Consider the following 17,318-nt stretch of genomic DNA (forward strand, 5'->3'; position numbering starts at 1 on the left):
CCCACTCCAGTAACTGTGCCGCCGCTGGGGGGCTGCGCGCTCGGGACGCGGACGCTCCCTATCCGCGCTGAGCTCTGAGCTCCGGTGCCTGCGCCGCTGTCTGTGGGCCGCCGCCGGCATGACCGACGTCCTGCCCCAGCCCGACTGCAGCCTGAAGGCGGTGTGCGAGCCGCTGGAGCGCTGCTGCCTGGATCCGCTGGAGGAGCCGGGGAGCAAGCGGCCCCCCAACACGGGCGCCCGGCTCTGGGGCCGTGTGCGCAGCAAGCTGCTCCGCCAAAAGGTGCTGGTGGGGGACTTGCGGGACCGGAGGGGGTGGACTAGGGGGACTGAGAGAGGGCGGGGCGCTGGGGCCCCTGGGGGTGCGGGGTGCTCTGCCCCTCCTTGTGGAGCGCCATCCCAGCTCCTGCCTGACTGTGGAGTCCTGGGACAGACCTGGGGGCTGCTTTAGGTCTGCTCTCCGTGGCCTCAATTTGATGATTAATGCTGGTTGCTACCCCCGCCGCTGACCCTGGCTGCTTTCTCTGCCTTGGGGAAGGGGGTTGTCTCCTGTGGGAGAGGATTGCCCGGCTCCTTTCCGAGTCCAGGAATGTGAACAGACTAGGCATGGGGCTCCTGGGCACCAGTGCCGCCCCCACCCCCCGCCCCCGGTGTTCAGCCAAGACCCTAACCCCCTATATCCAGTGGACATTGCTGGCTGCCCCTATGCTGAGGGGCACTGACAGTGGCACCTCAACGCCATCAGCCGCAGGAGGTTTCTTTGTATGGGGCTGTGGCATCCTTGCCCCCCAGGGAGGAGGGATGTGGCGGGAGGCAGAGCCGCTGCTGAGTCTGGGGTCCATAGGCTGCCTCTTCAGGGACCACCCAGCTGACTGCTGGCCCAGTGCCAGCCAGGCACCAGGCAACTCAGCCCGTGTGCCAGGGGGTTCCTGACCCAACGGGCAGTCCAGAGCAAGCCAAGCCAGGGAAGACTGCCCATCCTGCTTGCAGCCCCAGACCTGGGTGGGGATTAAAGTCGAGATAGAAGCTGACTGTCTGCAGCTGGGCAGGCTGCCTCGGGGCTGGCTTCGGGCCCTGGCATCGGGCGTCTGAGGAAGAGCCAGACGCAGGGCCTAGCACACAGTAAGTGCTTGATAACTGCAGACAGATGAACTGCCTGAGCAAGGTGTTCTGGTGGCCAGAGCCCTGCCCCGCAAGGTAGTCACAGGGAGGCTTTGGCTGGTCTGCGTGGCTGATGGGGAGTTGCGAGCTCTCCTGGACTCAGAAGGGGGCCCTTTGCACAAGTCCCCGCTGCCAGCCAGCAGAGGTTCCTGGCACCTGCCAAGAGGAAGTGCTCTTGGGCCCATTGGCTCCCGGTCTAGTTTCTTCCCCTGCCAGTGGGGCGCACTTGACCTCCCCGAGGTGACATCGGTCCTGGAAAGTGCTGGGCCGGGCAGCAACTTGAGCTGTCCTGCATTGGCCGCTGGGTCACCTTCAGCCTCTCTGGGGACCAGGCTGGCAGAACCCTGCTGGCCTCATCTGCTACCAGAGCCCCTCTGTGCTGAGGCAGCTGTCTGTGCCCGGCAGCACGGAGCCATCCCCCCTGCACCCCTTCTCCCCAAACCCTGCTGAGGCCAGCAGATATCAGCCCAAAGCTCCTCGTCCAGTCACAGACCTCAAGGTTGCCAAGAAACTGACCCAGCAGGAGCCTGGCACGGCGCCAGCCAAACGGAGCCCTTTCGATTTACCTGCACCTTTGGGGAGGTGCCTGAGGGGGCAGGGAGCAACTTTAAACCCTAAAATCCCACACTTTCCTGGACTTTTTATTCTCTCCCTGTGTATCCGTGACTGGCAAAGCCAAGGGTCCACTTCAGGAATTCTTCAGCGGGCTTTGCCTCTGGGGGTGCCTGATGGCTCCGTGTCTCATGGTGCTCTCCGGGCGAGAGTGGCGGGCCAGCCAGGCGCTGGGCTGCTGAGCGGATTGGCATCAGTGCAGCTGCAGGGTGGCTCTGGCGCTGGGATGCTCTGAGTGGCGGGTGATTCGGTCTCCCAGCCCCTGTTGGGTGGCAAAGTCTGTCGGTGTCATGGACACGGGGTCCGCACCGTGGACAACAGGGACGTTCATCCGCCCTCCTGTGCCTGCCGTGCTGTGCCCGGCTGAGGGGTGGGCGCATGCCTTCTTGTGGAGCCAGGCCCTCTGCCCACTTCCCTTCCCAGCTGCATTAACCTCGTTTTTATTTATCTTCTATTTTTTGGATCAGGTAGCAGCTTAGGTGGGGTGGGGGAAGGGTGCCAGGGACTGCCCAGCCTGGCAGGAGGGACCGCCTCAGTAACTTGGCACTAAGGATTTGATGTGGACGCCCCAGTCACCTGTGGCCCTTCTGCTCCCATTTAACCAAAGATGAAAGGCCGGGGGCGGGGGGGGGGTGACTCATCTGGGGCCGCTGTGCTGGGGCTGGAGAATCGGGGCAGATGGAGAAGTCCCAGGACTCACCTGTAGGGCCTCTGGCCCGGGGAGTCTGCTCAGGGCCCACTCACAGCCTCCCCTTTGGGTCCCGGGGGCGATGGTTGGGCTGTTCTTATCCCCAAAGAGAGCTCTGGGGCCGACGCCTCACTCCGACCTCCGACTTGGCAGTTGGCTTGTTGTGCAAGCATTTCGCAGAGGAGACGCGTGGCATTTGGGTTTGTGGGCTCTGCCAGTCCTCTTGGCGTTTTAACCTCACATTTCTCCTTTCCTTTTTCTTGCTTTTTTTAAATTTGCTCCAAATCACACTCAAGGAGACCAGGCTCCGTGCCTGTCCTTCCTCGCACCCTGCCTGCTTCTAGATCCTTAAGTTGCACTTTGGAGGGAGAGGGGCAAACCCCACCCCCTGCAGTGTCCAAAGGTTCTAATGGGGTCACTTGCGGGAGCCATCGAGGGCTAGGAGGGGCTCTGATGGGGAAATCTAGGCACATTGTTGCCCTGCGGCCAGGCCAGATACCAGCTGGAGGTGGGGAGTCCGGCAGGGTCCAGGGGAGTGGGGAGAGTTGAGGTTGGCTCCTGATGACCTGTCGCTGCGTCGAGGGGTCGCCATGCGGGTCTGAGAATTCCCTGCCTCCACGGAGCTTCTCTCTGGAAGCTGGAGGCCGGCAAGGTAAACTGAGGGGTTTGCTGAGTTCGCCTGCTCTGTGATGGGGTTTGCTCCCCTCTGCGTCTAGGAAGGGTCAGAGGGGTCCCTGAGGAAGGGCAGGATGAGGAGCCACCTGTCTGGGGAACCTTCGCGCTCAGGAGGGTCCCTCTCTTTACCTTCTTGATTGCCACCACAGGCAGCTCCTGGCCCCTCCCAGGGGCTGGCGTTTACAGGGACAGCTCTCCCTCACAGGTGGCACCGGGTATGCACACCACACATACACCCAGGCTCGCGGGCTGTGGAGGGGGCGAGGGTGCTGGGGTGTAACATCTGTCCTGCCCTGGCTGCCCACTGCTCGGCCCTGACCCGTCCCCCCGGCCCCACCCCTCTCCACCTTGTTGGCTGGAGGGAAGGGACCTGCACCCCGGTCTTCGCCATGCACCTGCCCACCCACCCCTAGTGCTCCCTCCGCTGTGGGCAGGGCACAGTGGTGCTCCCCTAGGCCCGGGGGACCCTGCAGCCGCTCCTCTCCTCCGGGGCCTCCGTGTGGCCAGCTGGAGGGCCGGAGGGGAGTGGCATGGCCGCCCTGCGTGCCTGCGTCACTCTGCTTCTCACAGCACTTTCTGGCTCCCTGGGGAGAGAGGACCGTTCTCCTAGGGTCACACGGTGGCCTCCCGAGCCCAGTGCCCCTGCTTCTCCTCCGAGCCGGCTCCCGCGAGGCTCCTGTGCTTCCACAGGGCAGGCGCCCTTGACTCAGAGTCAGACTGAGAGCCAACCAGACCCACAGACGGTGAGATTTTAGGGAGGGTCACAGACCCCCCGGTGGGAGCCCCGCTCGCTCTCGGTGAACTGGGCCGGTGCTGTTGGTTGGCACCTGGGGAGGTTAGAGAAGCCGCTGGTGCTCCCCGGCACCCCTGGGACCCACAGGCGGCCCGGCCAGGCAGCCACGCTGGGCTTGGTGCCCCAGCGTTTGGATGGCCCCGGACCAGGGGGAGCTGAGCCTGCCAGCCAAGGGGGTTCCCGCAAGGCCAAGGCTGCCGCAGCCCAGCGTTGCAGGAGAACCCAGGGGCAGTGAGGCCCCAGGAGGGCAGCCATTTTGGAAAGAGCCCAGAAACTTCTGCAGGTGCTGGTTGGGGGAGTTGCCGGGCACTGGCAAGCCCTCTTCCGAGTGGCCTTGCCGGCTGCCCACACTGTCGGGAGCTGGTCAGCAGGTGCCGTGTTCTGAGAGCTCCCATGCACCCTAGAGGGACACACACCCCACATACCTAGAACCTCCTGCCCAGGCCCAGGGAGGAAGCCAGAGTCAGCCCTGGACCTGCATCCCAGCGAGCCTCAGACCAAGCCCCGCTGTCTGTGGTCCCCAGGAGGGGCCCTAGGGCGGTGGGCAGCGGCCGTGGAAGCCACCCTTTGGGATTCTTCTGCAGGGAGGCTGGGAGGGCCCCGCCACCCCGCAGGGAGTTCCCTGGTTCAGCTGAGGCTGAGAGAGAAGCTGGAAGGGCCACTGTCCTGGACAGTGACCCCCCCAGGGTTGGTGTCTCCGACGTGCAGAGCCAGTGACAGCCACAGTGTCCCTTCCCGTCAGACACCAGAGGCCTCTTTCTCGCTCTGGCTCCTCCTTGGAGAGCTCCCGTCCCCCAGGCTGGTGTGGCACTGTCTTAACCTGGCACGTGACCCTGGGCAGATCCCTTCACCTCTGTGGTTCCCTGGCATCCGTAGAATGAAGGGGCTGTGCAGGGCGATCTCCTCGATCCGGTTCACATGATGATCTTGGCCGCGTCTCAAGATTCCTATTCCTAAGCCTTAAACTCTCAGCACACTGGGAAAGGCTGGGTGGGAGGTCACAGGCTGCGCCTGGGCCCAGGCCAGCCCTTCGCTGGGAGGTGGGCCTTCTCGACCCCGGTCCTGAAGGACCCCTGGTGGGAAGGCATTTTCTCCATCCCCCGCATCCCCATTGGTTCATTTAGTCCCTGAATATTGATGGGGCACCTTCAGAGGGCTGGCCACTCCACAGGTGGCCCAGGCAGAGGGTCCTTGCTCTCATGGAATGTTCTGTCTGTAGGAGTCAGGCAGTGAGTGAGATTTCAGGCCCTGGCTGTGCTTCTCAGTGGTTAGAGCATTGGCCTGCACACTAAAGGGTCTCGGGTTCGATTCCTAGTCGTGGGCACATACCTGGGTTGCAGGTTCACTCCCCGGTCCTAGTCAGGATGAGCATGGAAGGCAACCAATCGATCTTCCTCTTTCTCTCCCCTCTTCCCCTCCCTCTCTCCCTTCCACTCTCTAAAAAAGCAATGGAAAAAATATCCTTGGGTGAGGGTTAACCAAAAAAATTAATGGATGGGTAATGGATTAGAGGGTAATGGGGAGGGAGAGGCCTTGCTTAGAGAGATAATTTTGAACTAAGATTGAAATGACAGGAAGGACTGTTGATAGATGTGGGACAGTGCGTTCCAGGCAGAAGGACCGGCAGGGCACAAACCCTGCGACCGGGGTGACCGCGGTGTGTGCAGAGGTGGACAGAGGCTGCGTGGAGAGAGTAGTTGACCCCGGACGGAGTGGGCAGGGGCCAGATTGTGCAGGGCCTCGCAGGCCACGCGAGGAGTTCGGGTTTAACCTAAGCGCCGGGGGAAGGACAGAGAGTGTAGCCCAGTTAGGGATGCCGCACGCTTTGAGCCCAGGCTGAGTTCCAGGCATTGTTCTTAGCCCTGGTGACCCACGAGGGGCTGTTATTATTAGCCACTCGTTTTACATATGGGGAAACCGAGGCTCAGACATGACACAGATGAGGTCCTGTGAGCGGCTTCGTGCAGGGCTGTGTTGAAACCCAGGCAGCCGGATCCTAGCCATCCTACCATCCTGCAAGAAGGATGCCCCCAGCCTGCTGGTGCCTGTGCTGCTTCTCAATTGTCGAGTTGTCTGGGTGGCCATGGGGCCGAGCTGTGTGCCCTGGGTGCGGGGTCCTGCCCACTGGCCTTGTTGTGTGTGGTTCCCAGCCAGCACGCTGTGGTGTGCGGGGCCCAGGGAAGCGGCCACTGGGAGGCCCCTCCGTGGGCACAGGCAGTGGTGTTGCTGGTGCCTCTCATTCTTACTAACAGGCTCTGTGCCCGGAGAGCCTTCCCGGCCGGGAAAGGGAGGATGAAGTCACCCTCAGCGAAGGTCTTTCATCATTTTTACCCAAGTACCCAAGTTCAGAGGGAGGCCACGGAGCCCACAGCGGTCCCGAAGGCTCGCCTTGGCCTCGCCATGGCTGCCAGCATAAAGCGTCGCAGCCAGGACCTCAGGTGGCCTCTCGCCTTGGACTTTGACCTCTAAGTGGGCGCTTCCGGTTGGAGACAGGGCCGCCGGGGGCTGCTCTGTGCTGCTCTGACCCTGACTAGTTCCTTTTCCCGAGTGACCCCGTCCTTGTTACCCTGTGCCCACAGCGCGTCCCTGAGCTGGGGTGGGGCAGCTTCCTGGCTGTTAGTTTGAGGCCTGGTTCTGGGGTGAAGTCCGCGGCAGGGAAGGCAGCGGTGGGGGGCCAGCTCTGAAAAGACAGGGCCCAGCCTTGGGGTCTCCCGGAGCAGCCCGGGTGTGAGTTCTGTCTGCAGCAGTGCCCGGCCCAAGGGCTCAACGTGCGGCAGGCAGGGGCCAAGCTGGACGCGGGAACGCAGAGCGCTGGGGAGGGCAGGTCACGGGGGGGCCATGAGGCTAACCTGCCTTCAATAAAAGCCTCATTCAGAGCGGCCAAACCCTTTCCATATGTGGGCCTCTGGGAACTTCAAAGTTCTGGGCAGGGGGTTGGGGGAGGCAAGCCGAGGCGAGTGGCCCATCCCAGTGCCTTGCACAAGCCTGTCGTGTGCTGGCCTGGGAGTGGGGCCTGACCCTGCGGGGTGAGGGCTGGAGGGCAGAGCTTGCGTGGCCGTGGGGGGAAGGCAGGCCTCTGGGAAGGCGGGGGAGTTTCCAGAACCTGGTCTCCCTGACCCGGCTGCTGCGCTGGAGGCCAGGATCTAGGCCCTGGCACCCCCTCCCACTCCACCCTGCCACGTCGACGGAATCCTCCAGTACCCTCCCCCAGAGGGAGGAGAGCAGGCTCTTGGCAGCTCCCTGTTCCCCCCATTGCCAGCCCTGCCCGGCCTCTCACGCCTGTGGTCTGTCCCAATGACAGGCTGGCTCTGGTGTCTGCAGGGGACCCAGCCCAGGGCATGTGAATGCACCCGGAGGAGGCAGGGGAAAGCCAGCCGGGACCGCCACCATGGCCCAGGCCTGGGAGCCACCAGAAGCGGGCCCCAGGCAGACAGGGTACCGGCTCGGGGCCTGGTCACAGCCAGCACCGCCTCTAGCAGGCGTCCCCAGAAACACGGCCAGACAGCTCTGCCTCCCCGTTCAGCCCCCATCCACCTCTGAGGGTGACAGCGTCACTGTGTCCAATTGACTCCTTACTGTTAGAGCACTTAGTTCTTATTAGTCCTAAAGACAGCGCTGGGCTTCGAGGGACGTCCACGCCGCCACTCAGGGCAGGCCGTGGCCCGGAGAGCCCAGGGGAGAGCAGTGCCGAGCGAAAGAAGGGGCGTGCTCGGCCTGCAGAAGGACAGAGGCCGGGCAGGGGCTGTGCTGGGGGGACAGTGGGCTCTAACGGAAGGGTTAGCATCGAGGGCCTGGGGGGAGGAAGTGGAGCCCTGGGAGCCCTGGGCCCCTGGGGAATAGGCCTCTAGGTCTGCATGGACCCATCACCCCGTGAGCACCTCTGTGCCTGTGCCTCGCCCGCCCCCTCCCCCGGCCGTGCTGTCATAGAAGGGCCACCACAGGCCCCTCATGGATTGAAGTAGCCCATGGGAGGGGAGGGGGGAGGGTGGTGGCAGACTTCGGGCCGGCTGGGTGGTTGAAGGCTGTGGTATAGTGGGAAGACTTGCCCACCCTCAGAAGGACCCGGTTTGGAACATGAGCTCTGTCACCTACTCAGGAGAGCAGGGTGGGGACCCCAGACTCTCCGGTGCCGCTGGAATCCCAAGCACTGGGGGGAGCCATGAACGGCCAGCACAGGGTCACCTGCCCCAGGCTGGAGACAAAGGGGCCGGGAGGAAGGGCTCAGACCCCTCAGAGGGGACCCCTGAGGACATTCCCAAAATGAAGGTGACACCACCATCGGGAGGGTGCTCAGGTGTGCACTCAGCACCCGCCCCTGCCCTCGGGCCCTCTGATCCTCGGGCCTCTGAGGCCCAGCTAGGTCAGGCGGCCTCCCAGCTCCTGCCACTCTCCCCGAGTCTGCGGTCTCCCAGGTGGGGACGCAGGGTTCCCCGGGCGCCCCGGATTCCGTGGCAGGGGCCCTAGTGGTTCTCTCCTGGACATCAGTCCCAGAGGTCGGCCAATTCTCCCTGACAGAGAGACGTCTGGGTAGGCAGACGTGATCAGACCAAGTCCAAATGCAAAGGCTGCTCAGCACAGTTCAGCTGCTCCCCGTGGCCATGTACAGCCCACTCGTTCATCACTTTCTCCAGCATGTCCTATGGCCCGTTTCTGTCTCCTGCCTGGGCCCCACCTTGGGGAGCCCCACTGTGTGTGTATTTCCTGTAGGGTGGAAGAGGGGCCCTCTGGGGGTCTCCCCAGCCTGGCCCTTTGCAGCCCCATCTGCCTCCCTCCCTCAGGTGATCTGAGGTCCCCAGGTGCCTGCTCTGCAGGGCAGTGGATGGCCCCTATCTGCTGGGACTGGAGGGTGAGCAGTCAGGTGTCCCTATCCACGCTGTCCCAGGGGCCGGCCCCTCTGCTCCCAGCACTAATCTAATCAGGAAATAGCAGAGTCCACATTTCCCAGGGGTTATAAATAGCCACGGCAATGCAGGCAGCATCATTTCTCTGGAAAACGTGCCATGTCCCTTTACTCTGCACCCTCCCTTCTCTGTATTTAAATGACATCCTGAAATAGACTTGGCTTCCAGAGGCTGCTGGCCTCCTGGGAGACAGAGCGCCATTGTCGGGGCGCCGAGGGGCTGGGCAGGCCTCCCTGAGCGGGTACCAGGGTGCACCTGGAGAGGGGAGCGGGAATGCGGCGATGGTGGGAACTTGGGTGGCGGTGGGAACTTTCGGTAAAACTCATCTGGCCTCAGACAGGCTGGTGCGTGCAGAACAGCTGCAAATGGTGCCAGCAGGCTGCGGAGGGCCAGGCCTTAGTGCAGGGGGCAGAGGGAACGGAGGTTCCTGAGGCCTGGGGTTTCCCGGAAGGCTTTCTGGAGGAAGCAGGGCTAGCTCTGGGCCTTAGCATGAGTTGATTTTCCTGTCTCCGCTGCTCCCAGGAAAATGTAGGGCTGCGACTTGGCAGCTAGAATAGAAGCAGTGGGGAGAGAAGTAACAGAAGGGTTGTACTGGCGGCGCCTGCCAGCACCAGGCCTGCCCCAGGTGCCAGTCCATGTGCCAGGAGCCCTGATGTCTCCCTTCTAAATAAATAACGGTAACAGCAGCCGTCGTCTTCGTCCAGAGGTGCAGGCGCCAGGCCAGGTGCTTTATCTTGCAGGGTTAGCAGAGCAGATGAGTCCGAGAGACTTGACTTTGTCCCCCAGCTCTCACTTTGTAGATGTGTGGCACTAGGCTGGTTCCTCGTCCTCGTTAAGCCTCCATGTCCCCATCTGTACAATGGGAGCAGCTATCAAGGCTTACACCTATGAGGCTTGTTAGGATGGTTCATTGAGAAGCTGCACATAAAGGGTTTGGCATAGTGCCAGCCTCACAGGAGATGCTCCCAAGTCAGCATTTGCTGTTGCTGTTTTCCATAGCAACCCTCTGAGGTGGGTACGGACACCCCCCCGCAAGGAAACTGAGGTTCAGAGAGGTAATGTGACTTGCCCCAATTCACACAGTTGAGAGAAGAACGAACATCTGGGCTCTCCATCCCTACCCTTTCCCACTCGGGCTGTGGCCAGATTCCACTGCAGGACCCCTGGCTCAGTCCATGGCAGCTGTCCGGGGAGCTGGGGCGGCGGGGTGGCCTGAGGTGATTCTGGCCAGGTGCCGTGACCGTGGAGTTGGGCTGAGGTTCATGCTGGTGCTTGGAGAGACCGTCGTTGAAAGGGTGGTCACTCCAGAATGTGTGCTCCAAGGCTAGCGTCTGCCTCTGCTGACAAAGAGCAGCTGGGAGCAGACCCAGGCCCCGTGTCCGAGACCCAGCCTTCTGGCTGGGATGAAGGTTGGTGAGGGGTTGGGGCAAAACGAAGTTCCCAAGGGAGGGAGGCTTCAGTAAAGTGCGGCCAAACTCGGGGCTTCCTTCCTTTGGGACCCAGTAGGACCCCTGGCCCCAAGGCTTCCGGGGCAGAGAGCTGATTTGCAGCCCCGCTGGTGCATCCCACACGCTTCCCTGTGTGTGGGGAGGGGTTGGGGGGGGAGCGCGGGGGTGCTCAGTCCTCTCCACACCTCTCTCCTCTCTCCTGTTCTCGATTCTGTCTCTTCTTCGGGCAAGGAACTGACTGCTGAAGGCTGGGCCTGGACCAAAGCTGGCCCAGATGCAGACCCCAGACCCACCAGGTGCTTGGGTGCCTGTCCCTCGCTGGTGTGTGCATGATGGAAGGTTCAGGAAGGACTTACCTCGAGCTGTAGGAAGCCCCAGGGCCCAGCGCACCCTGGCTTGCCCCGGGTGGGTTTCCTCCGCGGTGAGGCCTGTTGAGCAGCGGGGTACAAGCCGTGCACGTGTCCCTGGGGTGTGCAGGGACTCTCCAAGGGCTGCATGGCAGGGGGAGTTTCAAGGGAGTCAGTTTGCAGATCCTCAGCTCCCATCGGCGCTGTTGTCAAAAGGCGATCGTCCGGAGAAGGGCCTTTGACCGTCACCTCTCTCTGCAGGGGAGCTCGAGGCTCGCTGGGGACGTGGCCGGGTCTGCCACCTCCGGGGTGCACACAGCAGAGGGGCCACTTGGAATGCTGGGGCAGGTGTTGAAAAGATGAAAGGCTAATGGCTGGTGATAGATCCTGTCTCCAGGCAGGTGGTTTCCCTTCGTTGTTTTTTACAACGGATGGAAATCGGCAGCTGAGAGGTTGTTTAAAACAAATTTTGACAATGGGTATATGTGCAATTTAAAGCAACCAACAAAGAAAGAAGTTAAATATTGCTTAACATTGCTACAATAAAACTACGTAGGCCTCATCTACTTTATGTGAACAGGATGCTTTGTTCTTTACATCTTTCAAAACAAAAAAACCCCAAATAGGAACGGAATTGATGTTATACCCTGTCTCCCCCTGGCAAAATATACTATTCGTGTACACACATGAACTAACACAGAAAAGACGCTCTACCCGTCTGCTTAAGGGACGCCATTCCACCAAAATGGCCCTTCGCTACTGAACGGTTATTACCGTTTCCAATGTGATGGTTAATTTTTATTGTATGCTGCTAATTATTATAATAACTGACCCGGAATACGTTTTGAATATTTAGAACCTTGTGGTCTGAGGAAATCTTTCATTTCCATTTATACAGATATTTTTATTGAAGTGAAATAGAATAGGGTGACAAATAAAAGGCTTTCACATCAAAAAAATACAAACGAGGGCAAAACCCTTTGGGAAAAGAGGCTGGAAACAGGCTGAGGAGGCGGAGGCGGCGGGGGCGGCGGGCAGGCAGGGCTGTGATGTCTCTGTACGCGGAGGGCGCGGGGTATCGAATCGCATGCTATTTGGACTTCACGGGGCGCATTTAAGAGCATGAGGTAACAGTTTTATTTTAAGATGTAAATATTTACATTACTTTGGAAATTCTATTCCTTGCAAGTATTTAAACTCGCCTCGGAAATATTCAGATGTTGATTTTAAAACGTGCGGGAGAGCGCATGGTTTTCAGATTTTGTGGGCGCACAAGGGAAGACAGTTTGAAGGCCACTGGGTCAGAGAAACGGAGTCCTGTCCCGTCCCCCATGAGGGAGGCCTCTGAGCCTCTCCTGTCCTCCCCCCCGCCCCCCACTCCCTGGGGCTCCTGCCTCACGTGGGGGCCGCCCCTGCCGAGAGGTTGGGGACCAGCCGCTTACCACAGGCATCTCACTGAGTCTCCAGAGCACCCAGCGAGGAAGGTTCTGTTACTGACTGCAGTGAACAGATGGAATAAATGCGGCTTCCTTAGCGAGGTTAGAACTTCCCAGGGCCATGCAGCTGCCAGCGGCAGAGCCAGGATTCAGACCCAGCAGCCTGACTCCCGAGACGGCTTCACCTCTGTCTGCGTCGCACTGCCTCCCCGTCAGCACCTGCACTCCATGGGCTACATCCCCTCCTGTCCGGGGATCAAGCAGATTGCTCACTGTTTGTGAGCCTCAGTTTCTGCATCTGTGAAATGGGTGCTAATCCCATCTCACGGGGGGATGGTCAGGAGTGGATGAGAGGGGATGGGCAAAGGTACCTAACAGTGTGCACTGCCTCCTTCCCTGAGTGGGGGGTAGTCCTTCACTAGCCAGGCCGGGGCGGGGCGGGGGGCTGGAGGCTGAAGCCACCCTGAAGGGTTGATTTCCGGATGAGCCTCAGGCCCCTCTCCTGCCTTCCTGACCATTTAGCCAGCTTATGAGCAGTGGCTGAACAACAGAGCGATCTGGCTGGGTCTCTAGCTGTCATCTCTCTCTCACTTGTGTCCTTTCTTTCTTCACAGTTGGATCCACAGACCGTAGAAACCAAGAACTGGCACACAGATGTGATCGAGATGAACGGGGTGAGCTGGAGAGAGAGGAAATGTCTGCACAGTGGGTGGGCAGCCCGGCCTCTGGCTGGTGTCCTCCGGGCGCTGTCCTGCCCCTCAGCCCAGCCCCTCTCCCTTCCCCCCCTACTCCCTTCCCTCTCCCACCCTACCAGTATGTCAGGAGCTTTGGGTGCAAGAGGTGGGCTTTGTTTACAGTCCCGGCGAGGGGTCCCTAGGTTTGGGGGCACTCCTCGGGCACTCACGCCCTGCTTCACCCCCAAGCAGATCAAAGTGGAATTCTCCATGAAGTTCACCAGCCGAGACATGAGCCTGAAGAGGACGCCATCCAAAAAGCAGACCGGCGTCTTTGGCGTGAAGATCAGCGTGGTGACGAAGTAGGTGCTGCCTCCGTCACGTGCGAGTGCGTCAGTGCCCAGGGCCCCTGCCAGCCCTGCCTGCCCTCGCCTGGCCCCTGAGCAGTCGCCCTCCAGTTCAGTAGTCACAGTGGCAAGTTCGGAAGCCAAAAGCGGCCCGCAGGGGGTATTCTCTGCCGCACATGCTGCTTTAGAAATACGCGAGCCAGCATTGAAACAGCGGGCGCTGCCTGGGAAAATGCCAGGTTGGCAGCCTCTCCTAATGGGAAGATTTCAACTGGGCAGGGGCTGGCTGGACTCCAAGGAGTAGCCGCCCCTCGGAAAAGGGCCGGCATCCTCAGCTCGCCACCATCCCCGTCTCCAGGGCCCGACCCGCCTCCCGGGGATGGTTACCTGCTGGATCTTCCACAGCATTAGAGTCTGAGACCTGTTCTAAGGACCATTCCCTCCCAGCCTTTGCGCTTACCTCCCAGCTTCCCCCTTTGTCCTGCTGTCCCTCAGCAGGCGGGCTGTGTGGGCAGCGTGGCATGGCCTCTTTCTCCGCCCTGTCCCTGTCCCCACCTCCTGATTCCAGAGGCCAGAGCTCTCCAAGGCCAAGTATTTGGGGAGGGGTCTGTGTAGCCATCACTGGGGCCTCCCTCCACCCTCCCTCCCTTCTCCTCCCCCAGGCGGGAGCGCTCCAAGGTGCCCTACATCGTGCGGCAGTGTGTGGAGGAGGTGGAGAAGCGGGGCATCGAGGAGGTCGGCATCTACCGCATCTCAGGGGTGGCCACAGACATCCAGGCGCTGAAGGCCGTCTTTGATGCCAGTGAGTCGGAGGCCCAGTGGAGGTGGCGGGGAGATGGTGCTCCAGCAGGCGCAGAGCGGACAGGAGAGCCCAGTGGGAGGCGGCGGGGAGATGGTGCTCCAGCAGGCGCACAGCAGACAGGAGAGCCCAGTGGGAGGCGGCGGGGAGATGGTGCTCCAGCAGGCGTGTAGAGGACAGGAGAGCCCAGTGGGAGGCGGCGGGGAGATGGTGCTCCAGCAGGCGCAGAGCGGACAGGAGAGCCCAGTGGGAGGCGGCGGGGAGATGGTGCTCCAGCAGGCACACAGCGGACAGGAGAGCCCAGTGGGAGGCGGCGGGGAGATGGTGCTCCAGCAGGCGCACAGCAGACAGGAGAGCCCAGTGGGAGGCGGTGGGGAGAAGGTGCTCCAGCAGGTGCAGAGCGGACAGGAGAGCCCAGTGGGAGGCGGCGGGGAGATGGTGCTCCAGCAGGCGCAGAGCGGACAGGAGAGCCCCGTGGAGGCAGGAGGCCTTCTCCATGGAGAGGCCCGATTAGCGAGGGAGGAGCCTTGGCCTCTACCTACAGTCGGGTGGCGTGGGCTGGACCATTTCCGAGTCCCTGTGGTAAGGGCTCTTCCTGCACTTTCTCATATGGTCCCCTCCCCTCCAGCCCCTAACCATTGCTACAGGTAAGGGAACTGAGACTCAGAGAGGTCAAGACACTGGCCCAGGCTTGCCCAGCTAGTAGGTTTTGAGCCTGACTTAAACGCAGATCCTTCCGACTTCAGAGTCCAAATTCCTGGCTCTCGCTAGCTCCCAGGCTCCTGGGGTGCAAGGGAAGGAGTGACTTTGAGCCTGAGCTGGCTGGCTCCCCTCCACCGTCTCCAGGGCCCCAGGTGCCTTCTGGGAGGGGCATTGTTGTCTGTGGCTTTGACCGCAAACTCCTCCGTGGTAGACCTGCCCTTTCTAGGTCTCCTTCCCCCATCTCACCAGTTCAGGCCTCAGCAGCAGCACCCCCCCACCCTCCTACCTCCCCAACCCCCCGTAGTCGGGAAAGCAAAACTGGCCGGCCTGGCAGTGCCGATTCCAGGGGAGCTGAGAGTGGGTGTGGGTGTCCCTGGGCGGCTGCCAGGCAGACGCGTTTAGAAGCCTGGGCTGGGGGGCTGGGGACATGCTGGCTCCTCAGTGCAACCTGGAGGCTGAGGCTTCGTTGGAACATGATTTTAGGTGTAAGATGTGCAGTGGCTTCCAGCGCAGGCTGAGCAGTGGGGAGGTTCCAGCTGGAAGGAGGGTGTGTGGCACGCGGTTCGGACGTGGCTCCAGAATTCGGGATGATGAACTCTGCTCCCCTCCCCCTCCCCCCATGGATTTGAGTCCCAGACCGCCTGTGGGCACTCCCTGTCTGGGGGAGACCAGGCCAGAGTTGGAGTGGGTGGGGGCACCCCTGGTAGGTGAGGGATGGGTGGGGAGTGGAACAGCCGCACCCAACCCGCTGAGGGCTGCATGGGAGAGGTGGCTCCGGCCAGTGTGGTCCCTGACCTCGCACCTCCCCCGCAGATAACAAGGACATCCTCCTGATGCTGAGTGACATGGACATCAACGCCATCGCTGGCACCCTCAAGCTCTACTTCCGGGAGCTGCCCGAGCCCCTCCTCACAGACCGACTGTACCCCGCCTTCATGGAGGGCATCGGTGAGGCTCCGGGAACCTGGGGGCCGGGCTGAGCCAGGCCTGCTGACCAGCAGAGTCAAGAGCGCCATAAGAGCCGGTGGCTTCCCTTGTTCATCGATCTGCTCACTGCACCTGAGTAGCCAGGGGGGCAGGGTGCGGTCTGCTGGGGCCTGAGCCAGCGGCCGGACCCTCTCTCACCTGCCTCTCTCCCCTCTTGTCCCGTGGGCTGCCCTCTGTGCTTCCTCCTTGGACAGTGACCCCCTTGCTTGGAAACCTGGGTGTCCAAGGAAATCTGCCCTGCAGTGGGTGGTCAGGGGCCAGCGCCCCCGAGCCGAGGAGAGCCTGGTTAGAGCTGGAGTGCACTTGAGGTGGCTGGTGCCATGGGTGGGGAGGCAGCGGAGGGTCCGGCCAGCAGGGCTCTGGCCTCCACCCACCGGGGCCAAATCCAGGCCTGGGTGCATCCCTCCTGCCTCGTCTTCCCCTGGGGCAGGTCAGGGCTTCAGCCACCAGGAGAAATGAGCCCCTGGAAGGCACTTGCTGTGCTCCGGCATCCAAGTGGCTGAGAAAACATCCACGCAGTGTCATCCTTGTCTTAAACTTTGCCTGACGGACTGGGGTGGGGAACGGCATCAGCCGCAAAGGCCTGTGCAGTGAGGGGAGGCGGGTGTCTGCTCCCCACCAGCTGCCCCCTGGCGGAGTTGCAGGTTGTGGGTGGGGCCTCCTAGAGGAACTGGCTGTTAATAGGGCAGCCGGGGCTCCCCCTCAGGGCCTGCAGCCTCCTGACCACCAGGCGCTGGCCAGGGCCTCCCCGCCTGGGAGCCAAGCCCCGCCCCAGCCCTGTCTCTCCCCACAGCCCTGTCAGACCCTGCTGCCAAGGAAAACTGCATGATGCACCTGCTCCGCTCCCTGCCCGACCCCAACCTCATCACCTTCCTCTTCCTGCTGGAACACTTGAAAAGGTAACGAACAGTGTTCCAGGCGGGGTGGGGGGCAGGGAGCCCAGGGCCGGCACCTGCTGGAGAGGACACACCTGCCGCAGGTCCCACCCCGTGGGTGCTGGCATCTGCCGGGCCCTCCGCAGCAGGGCGAGAGTTTGCTCTTCAAGTTTTTACACTCAAATTCTGTTTTGAAAAATATTTGGGTTCTAGTAACAGCCTGGAACATTGGCCACCGAATGCTTGGAAAGGCAAGGCTGGAGCCAAAAACCACGGATGGGTTTGCAGTCAGTGGGTCATTCAGTCAACTTGGCATCTTTCGAATGGAAAGCATAGGCGGCGGCAGGATGCACTGCGGGCAGGCAGCGTGCGTGTCCCGTTCTGTCTGTCACGTACAGCCGTGTGCTCCACAGTGTAAAGCTGTGCTTGCTGTTGCGTGTCATGGTCGAAAATGTTAGCAGCCCTCGGGTTTTGACCACCCTTAACGGATAGGGAGACGGCCCAGCAGGGATTTGCTCTGGTTAGCAGGCCTGTCCTTAGAACCCCAGCTCCCAAATCCTAAACTAAGGCCCTCCCCCCTTCTCCCCCTCTCCTTCTATAATCAGGCCAAACCAGGAGCCGCTCAAGTTGAGGCCTGCGGCAAAGTTGCGGCTGAAACTAGCTCTGAAGGTGTCCTTATCGCTCACTTTTGGGCCCAGGACTGTCTGGGGTGTGAGTGGGGAGCGAAAGTCCCCAGGTGTCCCTTCAGTTCGCCTCCCAGGACCGAGGCACCTGGGGAGGGGCTGTGCTGGGACCAGGTCCTCCCTGGGCTCAGCCCCGGCCCTCACGCCCAGCCTCCCAGCGATGGCTCGGGGGCAGCCGAGACCTGGAAACGCC

General features: G+C 61.5%; 1 protein-coding gene across 10 annotated transcripts in view; it reads left to right on the forward strand.

Annotated features, from left to right (window-relative positions):
- The window catches only part of ABR (ABR activator of RhoGEF and GTPase), a 185,315-nt gene that overhangs the window by 163,246 nt on the left and 4,751 nt on the right, over window positions 1-17,318 (forward strand). For 4 of the 10 annotated variants that reach the window (XM_036340901.1, XM_036340904.1, XM_036340906.1 and 1 more), the window contains 5 exons: window positions 12,673-12,732; window positions 12,985-13,094; window positions 13,742-13,881; window positions 15,394-15,528; window positions 16,361-16,466. In XM_036340901.1, coding sequence (XP_036196794.1) covers window positions 12,673-12,732; window positions 12,985-13,094; window positions 13,742-13,881; window positions 15,394-15,528; window positions 16,361-16,466 — 551 coding nt within the window. Of the gene's footprint in view, window positions 1-118; window positions 281-12,672; window positions 12,733-12,981; window positions 13,095-13,741; window positions 13,882-15,393; window positions 15,529-16,308; window positions 16,467-17,318 lie in introns of those variants that run through there. The other 6 variants (XM_036340900.1, XM_036340907.1, XM_036340903.1 and 3 more) reach the window with 3 other exon arrangements.

Source organism: Myotis myotis, unplaced genomic scaffold (genome assembly GCF_014108235.1).
Source record: "Myotis myotis isolate mMyoMyo1 unplaced genomic scaffold, mMyoMyo1.p scaffold_m19_p_17, whole genome shotgun sequence".
NCBI classification, from domain to species: domain Eukaryota; kingdom Metazoa; phylum Chordata; class Mammalia; order Chiroptera; family Vespertilionidae; genus Myotis; species Myotis myotis.